Source organism: Dasypus novemcinctus, chromosome 5 (genome assembly GCF_030445035.2).
Source record: "Dasypus novemcinctus isolate mDasNov1 chromosome 5, mDasNov1.1.hap2, whole genome shotgun sequence".
In the NCBI taxonomy this organism is placed as follows: domain Eukaryota; kingdom Metazoa; phylum Chordata; class Mammalia; order Cingulata; family Dasypodidae; genus Dasypus; species Dasypus novemcinctus.
The window spans coordinates 40,560,208-40,577,741 of record NC_080677.1 but is presented as its reverse complement, the minus strand read 5'-3'; the positions used below and the strand labels follow the sequence as shown (position 1 = coordinate 40,577,741).

At 35.1% G+C, this 17,534-nt stretch overlaps 1 protein-coding gene across 8 annotated transcripts in view; it reads left to right on the top strand.

Annotated features, from left to right (window-relative positions):
- Positions 1-17,534, top strand: part of HDAC9 (histone deacetylase 9) — a 996,672-nt gene that overhangs the window by 922,079 nt on the left and 57,059 nt on the right. For all 8 annotated transcript variants that reach the window (XR_011648800.1, XR_011648799.1, XM_071215127.1 and 5 more), the window contains one exon: positions 11,364-11,497. Coding sequence is in view for 6 of the 8 variants with exons in the window: in XM_071215127.1 (XP_071071228.1) it covers positions 11,364-11,497 (134 nt within the window). In the remaining 2 variants the exon portion in view is untranslated. The remainder of the gene's footprint in view (positions 1-11,363; positions 11,498-17,534) is intronic.

Genomic DNA, 17,534 nt, shown 5'->3' with positions numbered 1-17,534 from the left:
CCTGCTTTGCAGGTATGAGGTCCCAGGTTCAATCCACGATAACTCCTAAAAAAAAGAAAAGACATTTCAATAAAGAAAAGACCAAATAACTTTGGGAATTATGGGTCAGGCAATGTGCTTGCTGTAAATATCAGTTTAAAAAATATTAGCCACGAAGTAACCATAACAACAAATAGGATAAATTTTCTGGCAATGGTCACTACAAATGTTGCCATGACCATCATTATCGGAGCTGAACTCAGGAAGCACTGTCATCATGAATGCTGAGCTGGAATTGAAATACAAGCGTAGGTCCAAGGGTGTGTTTGGAGAGGAATCTGAGGTTTTTTTATATGTAATTTTTGAGGAGGTAGGTGTGGCACATGTCTTTTCTAACTAATAAATATTGGAAGACTCAAAATGGATATTTACTCTAAGTTAAAGCTTGAGAAGAAAGGATGGGTTACAATTAATCATTAACATTTGAGAATTGTTGTTTAGAAAGGATTGTTGCTGTGACTGCAGCACTAATTCATTAAATAGTGCTTGGGTGTCTTTTGGAGTTAGCTCCATGCAAAGTGATTTTAAAGACAGATCCTGGAATCGACTGACCTAGATTCTTATCACAGCTTTGCCACTGACTGAGCCTAGTGGCTTGGCAAGTTTTTCCCCACCTGGGGAGTTGTATAATGATTAAATGAGATAATAGGCTTCAGGCACCTAGCAGGGTAGGTGGCAATGTCAGCTCTCACTAAAATTAATTTATAATCAATATAATGGCAGGGACCACCTTTGTTTAGCTCCTAACTATATCTTCAGTTGCTAGCTCTGTTCCAGTGACAGCTTCTCCACGGAAATTCTCAAATGAATGAATTTGCCACAGTTTTTCTGTTGAGTCTTTTAGAAGATATGAGATCTTCATCTTCATTCTGTGTAAAATTAAATCCACAAAATTTCTTATCAGTTTTATAGACCTTGGATAAGAAAGAATCTGTGACAAGAGGGTTTCTCTTTGGGTTATCATACCTCTTTGAAATTGACCTTTACCAGACACACCTTTTTCCTTCTCCCAAGCCCTGAGAAAAGTTTCCCTACTCTTACTGGCCATAGCATCTTTAAAAAAAACAGTTTTAAAGAAAGGAAAATAGATATTCAGTAGCAGATCTATCATAAGAGTATAAAGCATAACATTTTTCATGGTCTTGCTTTTCTTCACGATTCTGCACAAGTACTCTCCATTTCACTGTGTGTCCTGAGTTTAAAAAGTGTATATTATGGCTAAGAATATGATATCTGGAGGTGGAGGTTTTAAACCAGCTCTGCTGTTTTACTTTGACAATTTTACTTTACCTCTCTATGTCTTTCTCCTTAACTCTATAATGTGAATAATAGCATTATCTCTCCCATATGTGTTTTTTTTTTTGAGAATTAAACCCGTTAATGCATATAAAGTGTTTAGCACAGAGTCTGTCACGTAGTAGGCACCGTGAAAATGTTTGCTATCACCACACAGGCAGCCAAGTCCATAAAATCTTCTTTAACCCTCTCTACTATTTATTCATCACTCACTTAAGTAACGTTTATTGAGAATGTCTACCACTGCACAAGGCACTGGATACACAGTGTCAAGCAAGATGTGGTTCCTGTTCTCCAACTTACAGCCTAATAGGGTAGACTGAAAACTTAGACTAGAGCAAGAGAAAAGAGTGTGCCAGGAGCACTGAGGAACACCACTTAGATTGTACAGTGGGTTCAGAATGCTACTTACACTGAAATTAAATGAGAAATAAGAATGATACGGATTTGGAAAGTTAATTCCATCAATGAAGACTTGGAATTGTGGGCCATTATTTGATTACAGTGTTCATCAAACTTTATATAGGTATATCTGTGTCAAGTAAGAATGAATGTGGGGCCAGAAGATGTGAGTAGAGAGAGACCATTTCTTGAAGGGTTTTAATTTAGTCTTAAAAATTTTAAGAAGCCAATGACGGATGGTTGAGTGGTTGATCTGTTGGACTCACTGTTCTACCTTAGTGAGTCTAGAATTTTCTGCCAGCATCTGTGCCCATTACTTAGATGGCTGTTATGCTTTTTTTAGACATCTAAGACCTTCCAGCATTCACCAAACACAAGATATATTTGTTGGAAAAGCCTTGTAAGTGTCCAACCCAATGTGCCAATGGCCACATCTCTTTAGTAGAGTCCTCAGCTCTATAAATGTGCTTGAGAAACATCACATAATCTACATAATCTCAGACCCATCCAGGAGTGAGTTTCTTAAATTCTTTTTCATAGAGCGAACTATGAATTTTGGCTTCAGTCCTGGGTAAAAGAGAGCCAATAGCACTGACTCTATTTGCAGTTATCATCACAACTGAAAATTCATCATACCTTCATTTTCTTTCTACAACCCATTTCCCCCAGATCCAATTGATGATTTCTTCAGGCATTGTTGAAGTACCCATCTTATCCCTCAACATAGTAACACGAGGCACTTAGGGGGAAAATGGATGGAGAATAGTGAGAACAGATGGACCTTTTAGCCACATGGTGACAGAGTTGGTTACTTCATCTCATTCTAAATGAAAACATGTTTTTAAAAAAATTGTCTTGGGTTCTTCTTACTTATTTTTAAGAGGCAGTAAACTCAGTGGTTAAGATTTCAGACTCTAGAGTTGGACAGCCTGAGGTGGGTACTAGCTCTTCCCCTACTAACTGTAAGAATTTGGGAATGTTTCTCAACTTCTCTAACTGTCTCTCCTTCTCTGTAGAAAGTGGATGCTCTGTTGCTACCTCCTAGGCCTGGGGAGATGATTAAATGAGACTTATCTGTAAAATCCTGAAAGTGGCATATGACAAACATTTAGAATTGTTGTGGTTACCATTATTTTTCTATGTAACTTGTCCTTACATTCTCATTTTTATCTTAAAATCTGGAGTTATGGTACTGCTTTTTTCCCCTTAGATATGCAATATATTCAGGGATGTGTGAAGATTTAGCAGCTTAAAACAATACCCACTCATTATCTCATAGTTCTAGGGGTCAGAAATCTGGGCAGATTCAACTGGGATCTCTGTTTAGGGTCTTACAAAGCCAATATCAAGGCTCTTGGAAAGATTTTACTTGCAAGCTCCTTTGGGTTGAAGGCCGAAATTCACTCCCTTGAAACTGTAGGACTTAAGTCTCCATTTCCTTGCTGGGTGGAGATCACCAACAATCCTTCTCATGGACTCCCTCCATCTTCACACAAGTAAAGGTTCAGCAGTCCTTCTTAGGCTTCAAATCTTTCTAACTTCCACCAGCAGGAGAAAATGCTTGGCTTTTAGGGCATGTTGATTAGATTACCACCACCACCACCACCCACCCACCCAGAACATTCTCCCTTTCAATTTACTCAAAATCAACAAAAATTCCTTTTGCCATATCAGGGTGATACATAACTCATGTTCTCAGGTTCCACCCATATTCAAATGGGAGGGACTTATCCCGTGACGATGGTCACTGAGGTCATTCTTAGAACTGTGGCTACTGACTATAATTGTAACTGATGTGGAATAAGGGAACCTGAATAGAATGTGTTCATTCTAAATTCACTTATTCCGTCAATAAACATGTACATGTGCTATGTACCAAGTTATGTGCTAGATTTGAAAATAGTAATCAAATGTTGGTAATTCGCCTTTTTGAAATGAATTTTAAAGAGCAGGATTGTCTGGAAATAATAAGCCACAAAAGTCACTTTTCCATTCATCATTTTTTTGCTCTTTCTGAAACAACAGTCTATATGACACATGTCAACATATCTGAGTAATTCTAGAGCTAATTTTACTGATAGGCAATCTAAATAAATTAGAAGAATAATACTGTCTGGATGATAATGCTTATTTGTCTAATAGAGTTTTAAGAAATCATGAGTAGGACTGGTAGCCCAAGATGAAGAAGTAATCATTTTTAATATTGCCTTTGTGCCATGTGCAGAGTGAATGTGTTTCATGCATATTATTTAATTTAAACTTAACAATATTATTCTTCCTGTACCAGAAATGAGAAACCAAGGGGAAGGATTGCAAATTCATAACACTGCAAATGCTGAAAAGTATCTCATCTTCGATCTTCTGAGTTTCCTCTAAGCAGATGTGGTTCCCCCTTCTATTAAGCTTTGTAACATTTTGTTTATTCTATAAAAGATCTCTTTATCTAAGCTTAATTATATTTATCTGTGTGTATGTCCCTCACATTTTGCCCCTTAGAAGTAGGAGCTATATCTTATTAATCCTTGCATTTCTCTAAGTATTATTACTGTATGGGCTCAGGAAATATTGGTTGAATTTGAACTACTGTAATGGGATCATCATTGCTTAGCACGAGTCTGTCCTGCTCTTGTTCCATCCCACTTGGCCAATTATGCATGAGCCTGGATGAGAGAATAGATCCCATGTGTTTGATGCATTATTGAAAACAGCAGTAAAAACTAGTGATTGGCAAATCAAGTTGCAGTGGGGTTTGGCATAAAACAATTTTGTTGAGGAGTGGGGAAGAATGGTTCAATGAGGTCCAAAAGCATATTCTAGGGATATTTTTTTTCCTCATTAGTTTTATACTTGTATATTTGAAGTGAAATTTATTTCACATGTATCTGGTTTATTTACAGTTAATACACCAAAGTAATGGTTTTTAAAAAGCCATTGGGTATCTCCCTAGGAACTCTTTCTAAGGTAGTGCCTTTTTAACTGGAAATTAGTGTCTACATATGTGGGTGGTATTATCATCACACACCTATAAACAGGCAGCAAGAAATAGTGAAAGAGGCAGTCTTGAGATATCTGATTCTAACTCTCTCTGCTGTTAACTATTTGCGTTGATTGTTCACTTTTCTGCGTTTTAGTTTCCTCATCCTTAAAATGAAGGAATTGAAATAAATTGGTCGTGAAATCCTTTTCTAGGTGTAAAATTCTACGATTAAATATTTTTTTAATTAGAGAAGTTGTGGGTTTACAGAACAATCATGCATAAAATAAATACACAATTCCGATATACTACACTATTATTAACACCATGGATTGGTGTGATACATTTGTTAAAATTGATAAAAGCACATTTTTGTAATTGTGTTATTAACTGTAGTCCATGCTTTAACTTAGGATTTATTGTTTGTGTTGTGCAGTTCCATTGTTTTTAAAATTTTTATTCTAGTACCATATAAATAACCTAACATTCCATAAAAATAAATACTGAGTGCCTGCTATGTGCCAGACTTCTTTTGATGTATCATGCTTATAATATTGTTAAGGTGTCTTTTAATTAGATATCCATTTCAATTCGGTGAAGTAGAAAAAATATTTAGTTATATTTACAGGTGAGGGAACTGAGGTTTAAATAGGTTTTGCAATAACACATATCTCTCTGAAGTAACAGATTTATATTCAAAATTGTGGCATATATAAGCATTTAGTAAATAATTATTGGATTGTAAATGGATCAGGGATGGATGGATGGGTGAATGGATGGATGGGTGAATGGATGGATGGATAATTAAAACACAAATCAACCTTTCTTGCCATTTTATTCTCAGGAATCTTTGAGGAGAAATGTTTCATTTCAACTTTCAGAAATAATGATATTGGAGTATATTATTGTCTCAGATTTTGTTTAGGATACAAAAGGTGCTGAATGTATAAGCTGACTTCCTGGAGTGTCACTGATTAAAGCAGTAAAAGGATTTTTACTGTGGTTGAAAGTGCCTTCTCTAAAACATATGCAATATTTATAGGGCTGCTTGGAATAAGCCAACTGAAAGAATCAATGATAATAATCTCCATATTTCTTCTAAAATTGATTTCCGGTTTCAGTGAACTAGGAAAAAGTCTTGGGACATCAAATAAGTAAAGATCTTAACATGAAATGAATCTTCAGAATATGTTCATAAATTTACATTTTAAACATGACCAAAGAATATATATCTCTGCCCATTGTTAAGGTGATACTTTAATGAAAAATTTTCATTTGCATGAAATAAACCTTTTTGGCTACAGATGAAAGGATTTTATGGTAGCGACAATGGTTCTGTGAGTTAAATGATCCCAACATCATCAGGAACAAATCACAAGTGCCTACCATATGAATTACAGCACCATGAGTCTTAAAAGGTATTTCTGTGGAAAGCATTCCTCCCATCTGCAACCATCAGATTCTGCTTTGAAGTCTTGCTGGAGAGTCTCACAATACATGAGACTGCCACATGCTACCCAAACTTCTCTCTCAACTCAAGACTGACTGCATTTGCCAAAAGAACAACACAAAAACTTAGTATCAGTGGCGATATAGGAAAATGGCTACAGTTTTTGCAATTATGCTTCATTGCATATGCAGTCTTCAGTCACCCTTTCCGGATGTCACTATAGAAAATAGGCCAGTTGATGGGCAAAATTCATCTCAAAATAAAACGGGATGGATATGTATGGCTCCTTTCATCCCTACTATATTTTAAATATGCAATGAAATCTTACAAACATTTCAGGCCCAAATGAAACTCACCTGTTAAAAAGTAAACACATTCTCATTGATGCTGTTTAGGCACATCACAAAGAGTTACAAAACTGATATAAATATTTCAGAGACTGTCACTACTGCTGACTTGCACACCACGACCTCTGCTGAATGGCAGCATGGGAATAAGGAGAGCCCAGATCACTCCTCCTGTCTCACTCGAATCTACCCTCAGCAGAGACAGAAACTGATAGTAGGGAAAGACTTGTAGTGAGCGGGAGACTAACATAGGCAAAGTTAGAAGATTTACAAGTAGAGCTAAAAAGATTTGTGCAATCACTTTGTGTTGCTACTTCTTTGTGAATCATGATCCAGATACCTTTCTATGATAGCTGTCTGCTGACCCTAGAGTGTGATCTATTATAGGTAGGCAGGGTGGTAATGGTACCTAAATTGTGGGTTTCAACCCAATAGGTTGGAGAGAATTCTCTATTTAACTCATGGCAAAATCCTCCATTCTTGACTCCCATAGAGAGCTCTATCACCATATTTGTGTTTTATGTTAGGCACATTTGGGGAGTATCCTAGAGATTATTCTCTTATTTTGCTAAGCTTCTATAAGAACTTTTCATTTATCCAGTTATCCACAATAGGCATTACTGAATGCACATAGGTTTGAAAAGGATCAAGTTTATAAAAGCATTCTGCTTTTAAATGCTTTGTTATTTATGCTCTATCCCTTATTTTGGTAAAGAAGAAATTTAGCAATATAAAGAGCAGGCTTCTTTCCATCCTTAAATAACACATTGTAACATTGGAATCAGATAATTGCTAGTACTGGATATTTACATCATAGACAAGGATATTCAAGGATATTATTTGAGATATGTAAATAAATATGTTTACATATATACATATAGGTATTAATGTATTCAAATACTAGTCATTCCATGTTTTGCCACCACTGTTATCTAGGAACTACTTAAGGAACATTAAGAGAGAAGTTTTGAACATGCTATTTTGAAGAATGAATCATTTTGTGCTCCATTTTAGTTATTAAATATATATCTTAAGGTTTAATCTTCAATCCTTCCTCTAGAAACTTCCCATTTCAGATAACTTTTCAGAACTAATAAAAAAATACTGAAACATTTTAATTTCTTAGGCTGAAACAAACCCCTGGAGAGTGTCAGAAAATCAAATTGAAACTGATAATTTGTAAAACAGCTACCATATTTAGCAGCTTAATATTTTTTTCAGCTGGAACAAAATTAAATTTGCTTTTAGTAAATCAACAGAACTGAACAGAGGATTTCTAACTGAAAGCACCCTTCCAATTCTCTCCCTTAATGGCATCTCAGTCTTGGCAGTTATCAGTTCTGCAATTTTAATGTAATGCTGAGTAAAATCTTTTTACAACAACTGGGCTACATACAGGATTTATGATGATGATGTTGATTTTTGCTGTTGTTTTTCTTAATACTTCATTCAAAAAGATTTCCTCCAAAGAGCATAAGGTCCAAATCGCTCTTTGAAACAAGAAACTCTTTCTTTGAGAATTCTGTCATAGTCAGTACAGATAGTAGGGACTGCTGCCAAGGCTGGTTTTCAGATAGGATGCTCTGGTTTGGCCATACTCCCTGCTAAAATATCAAAATACTTCTATATTGAGCATGCTACCTGCCCATCTTGTTGCCCCAGGTGGCCAGTTGCTCCCTCAGCCCTCTGCCACCCCCTCAGAATCTACAAGCATAGACAGATCTTAAGAACTCAGCTCCAGCCCCATATCAGGTGATGCTTGCACCCACGATGCACAGTGCCATGCAGATGCTCTTTTCACCTACCCCATTGCCCTCATTTTCAGGACACTCCAAACCACACGAGCAAAACACTGCCAGCTAAGGCCTTTGTTATGCTTTTTCAATTGTGCAGGTTATTTTAAGTTTATTGGGACAAATAGGATGTGCTTTTGTGTCTTTCATAAAGGCTGAATTAAAAAATATTACATGAAATTGGCACTCATGCCTGTTAAGAACATATTAAGTGAACTATAATCAAATAAACATTATACACACATTGCACGGAAACTTGTGAAACATGTCCTGGAAAATACTGCTTTGTCAGTGATAGCCACCCCAGGTTTCTCTAATCTTTCCAAAATGTAAGGCGCAATGAACTTGTAGAACTCAGATTAAGAGGACTAAAAAGTTATTCTTGAACTCTTTACTTTGATTGGAAGAGAGGACATGGGCCTCGTAAATTTCTTTACTTTGCTAGAACGTTTTGTGCGCACATAACTCTGATTTCCGCTGCCTGGATCTCTGACTCCGGAGATCACATGGGTAACATGTGAATGGAAATAAACCCCGTAGGTAAAAGAAAGAAGAATTTGGAAAGAGATCAAAGATTAGCTTCATTCCACTCTTTCCTTCCACTTTTTACTATCCCTCTAAATTTGGTATTTTATGGGACTTTTTTCATTCCTGAAGGAAAGGGTGAACTTAAATCAGATTTAGACTCTTCTCTCTCTCTTTTAATCCATGGGATTTGATCTGTTCCGTTGTGACTTTAAATAGTCCAATTCTCAATTGCTAGGAACCTTCAGTATAAAAAATGCATTGTACTGGCTTGATATATTATTATAACTTTTAAAATTATCACTACAGGCCCAGTTTAGATTTTAGGAAATGGTGACTAGAAAATTTAGCTGTTTGATTAACAGAAATTTGTACTTGCCTATGAGTAAGTTTTGCTTTTATTTTTTTGAGAGTGGAACTAATTACCACTTTAATTGACTTAGGCAAAGAAGGTTTTCTAAGCATTAGAAATCAGAACTGTGTACTATACATATTCTAAACCCTTACCATGCTTTGTATAATGACCAGGTGAGAAGATGGAGTTTAGTGAGGTCAGCCCCATTCTTCAGTCCCTGTGGAAAGGATTGTTATTGCTCTCATCAAGAGATCCACAGTGGGAGAAATGAGTGAGAAATCTTGAAATGCTTGAAAACAGGGTTTTATTTTCATTTTTTATCCTCGAATTTTTTGACCAATTATTTAAAGCCTTGGGATAATTTTAAAGTGACAATTTTTACTTCCATCAAAGTAGCAGATAGAATCAACATTTAAGTGCTTCTAGATCAGGCATTCTTAACCTTTCTTGTTCCTCGGACCCCTTTGCCAGTCAGATGAAAACCATGGACCTCTTACTAATAAATAATAATATATTTATTATTTAATAAATATATCACACCTGCACCAACACCTCCCCACAAGAATAACATTTTTTTTTTTATTTCAATTCAAGCTCATGGATCCCTTGTTAAGAACTCCTGTTCTAGAGAGTGGGGAAATTTACTCATCCTGTTTATGGGTAACCTCAAGTGATAACCTAGAATTGAAAATCTTGGCTGGTATGGTTCTTTGGGTGAATATCTCAATGCATTCCAAGGATCAAAATCGGAGTCTTTCATTGTTCCACAATGGATGCAACTAAATTTGGTTTCGATCTCAGTGCTTGAAAATTTCATAGACCTTTGTTTAGTTCTATCAGCCCTATTCTGAGGATTTCCTTTCTTTTGAGACAAAGATATAATATTAATACTTAAGAGCAGAGCAGAAATAAGACTCAAAAGCAGTTCACTAGCCATGCAGAGCATGCACTTCCTATTCAAGGGTTTTCCTTCAACTTTTCATGGATATTGCTGAACATAAGGCATAGAAATATTTGAAATATTAAAAATATTATAGAAATGAGAGAAATCATGTGTTTTCCAATTCAAAAAGAATAATACAAAAGCTACATTTTTGAATAATGTAAACATAAAAATGAATTAGATGGATTTTAAAAATTAAATGTTTATTCTGTGTGTGAGTCCTTGGAAATAATCTGGCATTATTTAGCAGATTTTAAGACCCAACAATTCTGCTCCACTCTTGTGCATGAGGCCAGAATAATATATTATATAATAATGTTCAAGGTAAAATTGTGTGTAATAACAAACAGCTGGAATTAACCCAAATATCTGTCAACAGGAAAGTGGATAAATAAATTCTGTTGTGTTATAAAATGGCATACTAGCCTGCAAAGACCTATAGCTACACTTCTCAACAGAGATGAGTGAACAGAATGTTGTGTGAAAAGGGCAGGTTGCAAAAGTATAGAAGCATTTCTAAAATGTTTAAAAAACAAGCAAATCAAACAAAGGATGGCAAAGAAATTATAAACACAAACTCAGAATCATGATTTCTCCCAGGGAGGAATAGGATGCTATTGGAGAGACACACACAGAAGGCTTCAAAAGCATTGCTAAGGTTATTTTCCTTAACTTGGAAGGTGAGTGAGCAGGTGTTGTCATATGATCATATTTTATAGCATATATATGGTTATTTTTTGCATTTATCAATTATTTCATACTAAAATAGTACCTATAAAAATGTCATGTGATAAGTAGTTTGATGTGATATATAGAAAACTTCCTCTTAAATTTGATGAACTTTAAAGGCAGTTGATGAAAATAGAAAGCATATGGCAAGCAAATGGGATAGTTTGCTTTATTAATATTGGCCAAATAATATGCAAGTTTTCATGCAGAGACATAAAGACTGTCATGGGAGGCAGTGCTATATACTAATGAAGAGCCAGATAGACGGGTACAAATCTCCATTGTGGTTCTTCATAGCTGCAGTAGTGTTGGGCTTTGGTTTCCTCATCTGTAAAATACAAATAATAATAGGACCTAGCCCATAAAGTTATTGTGACTATTAAATAAATCAGCACGTGTAAAGCACTGAGAAAGGACATACACAGAATAATTGCTCAACAAATGATTGGATTTTATTAGTCACTTTCTCTCAAATTAATACTTGGAAATGTTTTGTTTGTATTATGGTAGGCTTTGGTCATTTGACGAAGCAATTGATGGCATTGGCTAATGGACGTGTGGTGTTGGCTCTAGAAGGAGGACATGATCTCACAGCCATCTGTGATGCATCAGAAACCTGCGTAAATGCCCTTCTAGGAAATGAGGTAAAAAATTGAAAATACAAAAGAGCAGGAGTAATGGTCCAGGGATGTATGCATGCATATTTTAAAGTCTTTTGTCTTAAACCCCACATACTCAGAAATAAGGCAAGTCTTAGCTAAGTTTACACATTCTCACTTTATATGCTATGGCTTGTGTAGTTATAGAATCCTTGCAGCACTTCCCTCAATCAGATTATTGACAGAGCTCAATAAATGAATAAACATAACCCTTGGGAAGAAGAATTCTCTGCCTTCTGACCCAACTACTGAGCATTGAAATATTGATTAAGAAATAAAACTCAAGGCACAATTTATCTTGAGATTTCACATAGGACTCTGTTAGTTCAGTGGAAAAAATTCTCTATGCTGATCCAGTTACTATTTCCATCTTACGAATGGTGGTAGTGAGTCTCAAAGAGGTCGAGAATTTTGTCCAAAGTCACACAGCCAGAATGTATTAGATCTAAGATTTTAACTTGTATCTAAATAGCCAAAGGTCTCTATTTTTTTCACATCATATAACTAAATCACAATAGAGTTTTCTGACCATTCTGCAGATTTCAGTTCAAATTGCTCTGAGGTTCACTTCCAGATCATGGCAAACTTGTCAAACAATTAATTGCAATTCAGCAAATATTTCAAATTTTGTGTATAGCCATTAATGTTATCAATTACATTTAGTTTTCATAGTGAATGTATAGAAATGTTACAACTATTGCATATATTTTATCTTTTTTCAGGAACTTGAAATATGACTTTGCTCATAAAATAAACATATGCAAAATCATTTTAAAAATCTGTCATTTATGTTGTGTTCTTAGCAGTAAATCATGCCTTTCCCTGTAATATTTATGGAAGAAAAGAGTACCTTTTTGCTGTACATTGAACAAATAACTTTTGCTGTCATCATTATTTTACAAACCTATGGTGCTTCAAAAAGATTATTTTGCCTTTTTTTAAGTTAATAAATACATTTTTATTTTGAAGAGAAGCCATGAGAGAAAATGCAAACACTACTCAAGTACTCCCTTGTATAATTTGAGAGCACAACAACTCAAAGGTTGTAATTTTCTAATAATCAGTGTCAACAACTGACCACTGTTTCAGATCACACCTGATTCAAGGTGGCTAAAATTTTCTAAAATCCTACAATTTTTCTGAGATTCTTATGAGAGAATAAAGTCTAACATAATGTTGATTTATCTGTGGCAATGAAGGCATGCATATAATAAATGCTTCTATATTATCAGTTAATGGTGAGCTACTCTGTCCTCCAGATAACATTTAAAAAATTTTTGTGTGTAGTCACCTATTTTCCCAGATTACTTATTTGATTTTAAATATAGAAACATTTTAGGACACAAGACTGGTTTTAATATTTGCATTATAAAGGCTTATGCCAGATGTGCAGAAAATCACAGTAGGTTGTAGATTGCGGCTCCATGGATGATTGACCGGCCCAGAAAGAAATGTTACCCGGCTGCAAAAGCCAACTACTTTTCCAAATATGTGGAAGGAAATTACAGATTCCACTGGCTCTCTCTGAGTGTGCCCATTCATATGAGATGCTTTCTCTATGCTCCTGTAATCTCTGCACTTCAAATCTCTGCTCTCATTCTTCCAAGGGGGGATTTCCAGTGAGGATGGAGTAATTTCTCTGTGGTCTCTTTCTTTAAGAGAGGACTATGTCAGAACACAATCAAGTTGGTTTTGTGGAGCTGATTTAAAGCAAATTGAGTGTCCCTTGTCCCCTGTCTTCTCCTTTGACTAGGAGGCCTGTGGCCATTGTATTGCATGTGCTAGTTCTGGAAATCAAAAAGAATGCTTTCATAGAGCAATGAGTGAAATTAGAAGGGCATCAATTAAAGTTTGAGACCTGCTTCTCTACATTTCTAGAAAGAGCAGGCATGAAATAGAAGGTGGTTGAAAAAATCATTGCCCATTAATAAACAAGCCCATGTGGATGTATAGATTGCTAAAAATTACAGAAGCTGCAGTGAGTGATAACTAAAATGGTTATTTTGACTATAGAGGCTATATAATGGACTTAAATTATTTGGATGTCTTCAAGTAAATCTGATTACAATATTAGTTATTGTAATACCCTAAATACTACCTTATCCCCTAAAAGTTGTTAGTATTAACTAAAGAAAGAGAGGTTTAAACAATTTATGTCTTTATTTTTTCCACTGAGGTTTCTAAGGGTAAAAACAAGAAATATGGATTTCCCACAAGCTACTTTAAGGGTAACAAATGGATTTGTTACATTGAAATTTTTAAAGGTACATTTTGGTGTGTCTGGTACATGGAGGAACAAAGCTTAAGAGAAAGAATTTTTAAATGGAAAAATTGCAAGTGTTTTGTACAATATAATTCATTTGAAAAAGGGAAATGAAAATTTGATATTTGAAATAACTCGAGAAGGAAAGTGTTCTTCTCACTTTCATTGACAATGTAATTTATAATCCAAGGTCAGATTTTCTGTATTTCTTTCCAGTTCAAAGCTCATCATGACTAACAGCATGACTACATTGATGTTTTACATTTCATCCCTTTAGAAAAAGTAATATATAAGGCATATTGCATGTACTGGCCCATAAAAAAAATACATACACACAGTTTTCACAGTAGTCTTAAATGGTAAACTCTAGGCAAGAAAGGAAAAAAAGGAAATCTTTCAGATACCAATTATTGCAATTTCAAACCTAACTTCCCTCCAAACTCCCTTTTCAAGTGATTAATAGGGCAATTATAACTTATTATCTGGGATTTCACTTTTACAAATAACAAAATGTAGTAAAAACTTGAGCTTAAAACATTGGCAGGACATACTTTGGCTTCTCAACACTGAACATGCAATTGAACTCAGATTAGGGAGGTCAAAAGGGCCTTTTTTCAGGGATTCTGCACTTTGTCAGATGTATTTATTCATGTGCACAGGATTAGAATTCATAAACATTTTGCCGTTTTTTGAATGCTATTTCTTTTCCCTTGTTGTTCTTGGCCAGGCCATGTCAATACAGTAAAATACTGCTTCATATGACTTAGTATCAGCAGAATAAGATGTATTACATAACCTAAAGGAATTGTAAAATCAGCAGGAACTCTTGGTTATGTATCTCAGTGTAGATAAATAGATGAGTACCAAATTTAAAAAGAATTTTTTTAAAGTAAAAGTTTTCTGAATATTGCACCCAAAACAGGCATTTTCTTCTTTTAAAATATTTTTTTTAATCATGAAAATGATCTAGTTAGCAAAACATCTCTTAACTGTTCTTTTAAGAAATGTGTATGGGGACAATCAAAATAATACACTATTGGTTAAAGTTCATTTGTGCGTGGTGCAGGAAATACCTAGAGACAACTGATTTTGAAGACAAACTAGATGTTCTTTCTTTTTTTTTCTTTTTCTTGGCAAAGTTCAGAAATTAGGGGTTTTTTCAGTCCGATCAATGTATGATTAATATTTTTGAATTTCTTCACTGAAGCACTAGACATACCAGCTTGGTGTTTGCAAACATCTAAATGAGAAGAAGCATTAGGTTGCTAGGAAGAGCATTAGGGATACTTACGTGAATAGTCACACAGTTTTTAGAATTAGTAATTGAAACATATGAGAGGTTCCCAGAGAATCTGATTTTGGAATTCTGTACTTCTGCTGGTTGGCAAACAATGTCACAGTTGTTTTCAGGCCAAATTTGCCTACTGTTATGCAAAGCCAATTAGAAGCACCCTGGGTTGCTTCCTCTGAAAGAAATTTTTCCAAGAGGTGAGAAAGCTTAAACAGTTGGGATTCCTATGGCATCTAAAAGAAAAACATTGAAAACCTTCAGACAGGTAGAAGAAAGAAGAAGACCTGGAGTAGTGAATTACTAGTTGGGTAGGGAGCCTTGGGCAGTGAGTTGAGAACATGACCATTAAAAGACCACCTGTCAAAACAGAATAAAATGACAGTTTTAAGCCTGTTAGAGAAATAAACAAATTGCCATAGAACTGGAAGCAGTTGAGATGATGCTACAGCCTCTAGTACTGAAAGGTCAGTACTTCAATTTAAAGATAACAACACATTTTCTATAGATCGCCTTCACTTTTTTTGTTTGTTTTGGTGGGGTCTCTTTCTGTCTCTGGTGGTCTTTTTTCCTCTTTCTCTTTGCAATAACGTTCCTGTCACCTAGTAAGCAGGCTCAACTGCTTTCATTTCGCTTGAATTTCAGAAACTTCAGAATTTCAGAGGCTATTGTTGGTTGATAATAAAAAATGACTTTTTGCTCTAAAGTTGCTGAAAAAAGTCTCTTGAATTGAATCTAGTAAGAGTCGACAACCACCCCTGGTATGAACTCCTGAAACGTTGTTGTCCAAGTTGCTTGTCCAGGGTTCGCTTGTATTAGATTTTGAATGGGGAAGTGGTTTTGCCATCTTTTTATCCTTTAGAGCATGTGTGGTGAGGTTTATTCTATTGGGGAATTGGTGTGACTCTGGGAAAGCGTACAGGCTCCTAAATAGCTGTAATTCATAAGTAGAGGAAGGGAGAACTGTATTTGGGGGGCTATGTATGATATGACAGGATCATATTTTTCCATGGTCATCTCTTAGACTTTGAAACCCGACCTTACTCTGAATGTATGGATAATCAAACAGGAGCACAAATGTTTTGGAAAAATATTATTTCCAGTATAGATATGGCCTGTGAAATTGCATTTCTTATATTTGACAATGCTTATGAGAAGCAGGTACTCTGGGACCCAAAAGTGATTGTAAGCTTTTTTCTTTATCTGTTTCAGCAAATGTTAAATAAATCGGTAGTTAACTGGATAATTCAAAACTCCACTTGGCCAGTCTTTCTGTATTTTCATCTTTAGATATTTCAGAAGATATTAAAAGGAAGGTAGAGTGGTAATCTGAATACTTCATAGGTTCTCATTACCAATAAAGAAAGAAATTGCTCACAATGGTGAAGTATATCTGTTATGACATTCATGTATTTGTCCATTCATCCAGTAGTCTTTTTTTTCTTTATTAAAGAAGTCATGAGTTTATAGAACAATCATGCATAAAATAAAGGATTTCCGTATACCACCCTATTATTAACACTTTACTTTGTTGTGAAACATTTGTTACAATTAATAAAAACACATTTTTATAATTGTACTATTTATTATAGTTCACGGTTTAACTTAAGGTTTACTGTTTGTGTTGCACAGTTTCATAGTTTAAAAAAAAATTTTTACTTTAGTACCTAACCTTTTCCCTTTTAACTACTTTCAGATATATATTTCAGTGTTGTCAATTTTCATTAATATGTTCACAATGTTGTGCTACCATCATTACCATTCATTACCAGACATTTCCATTGTTCCAAATAGGAATGCTGTACATTTTAAGCCTTAACATCCCATTCCTTAACCCCATACTGTTCTCTGGTAACCTATATTCTAGATTCTGATGCTATGGGCTTGCTTATTCTATTTACTTCATATCAGAGAAATCATGCAACATTTGTCCTTTTGTGTCTGGTTTATTTCCCACTACAGGATGTATTAAGGTTCATCCATGTTGTCACATGTATCAGAACTTAACTCCTTTTTGTGGCTGAATAATATTCCATTGTAGGTATATATCACATTTTATTTATCCACTCATCAATTGATAGGCACTTGGGTTGTTTCCATCTTTTGGCAATTGTGAATAAGGCTGCTATGAACATTGATATGCAAATATCAGTTCATGTCCCTGATTTTGATTCTTTATGTATATCCCAAGTTGTCAGATTGCAAGGATAGGTGCTCAACTCATTAGCCATTAGGAGAAGGCAGATCAAAGCCACAGGGAAATACCATTTCACACCTATTAGAATTTATACTATTAAAAAAAATGGAAAATGACGAATGTCAGAGGGATGTAGAAAAATAGGAACAATCATTCATTGTTGGTGGCAATTGGTGCAAATGCTGTGGAACACAGTCTGGTGGTCTCCAGAAAGGTAAGTATAAAGCTATTATATGATCTGGCAATCCCACTACTAGGTGTAAATGCAATAGTC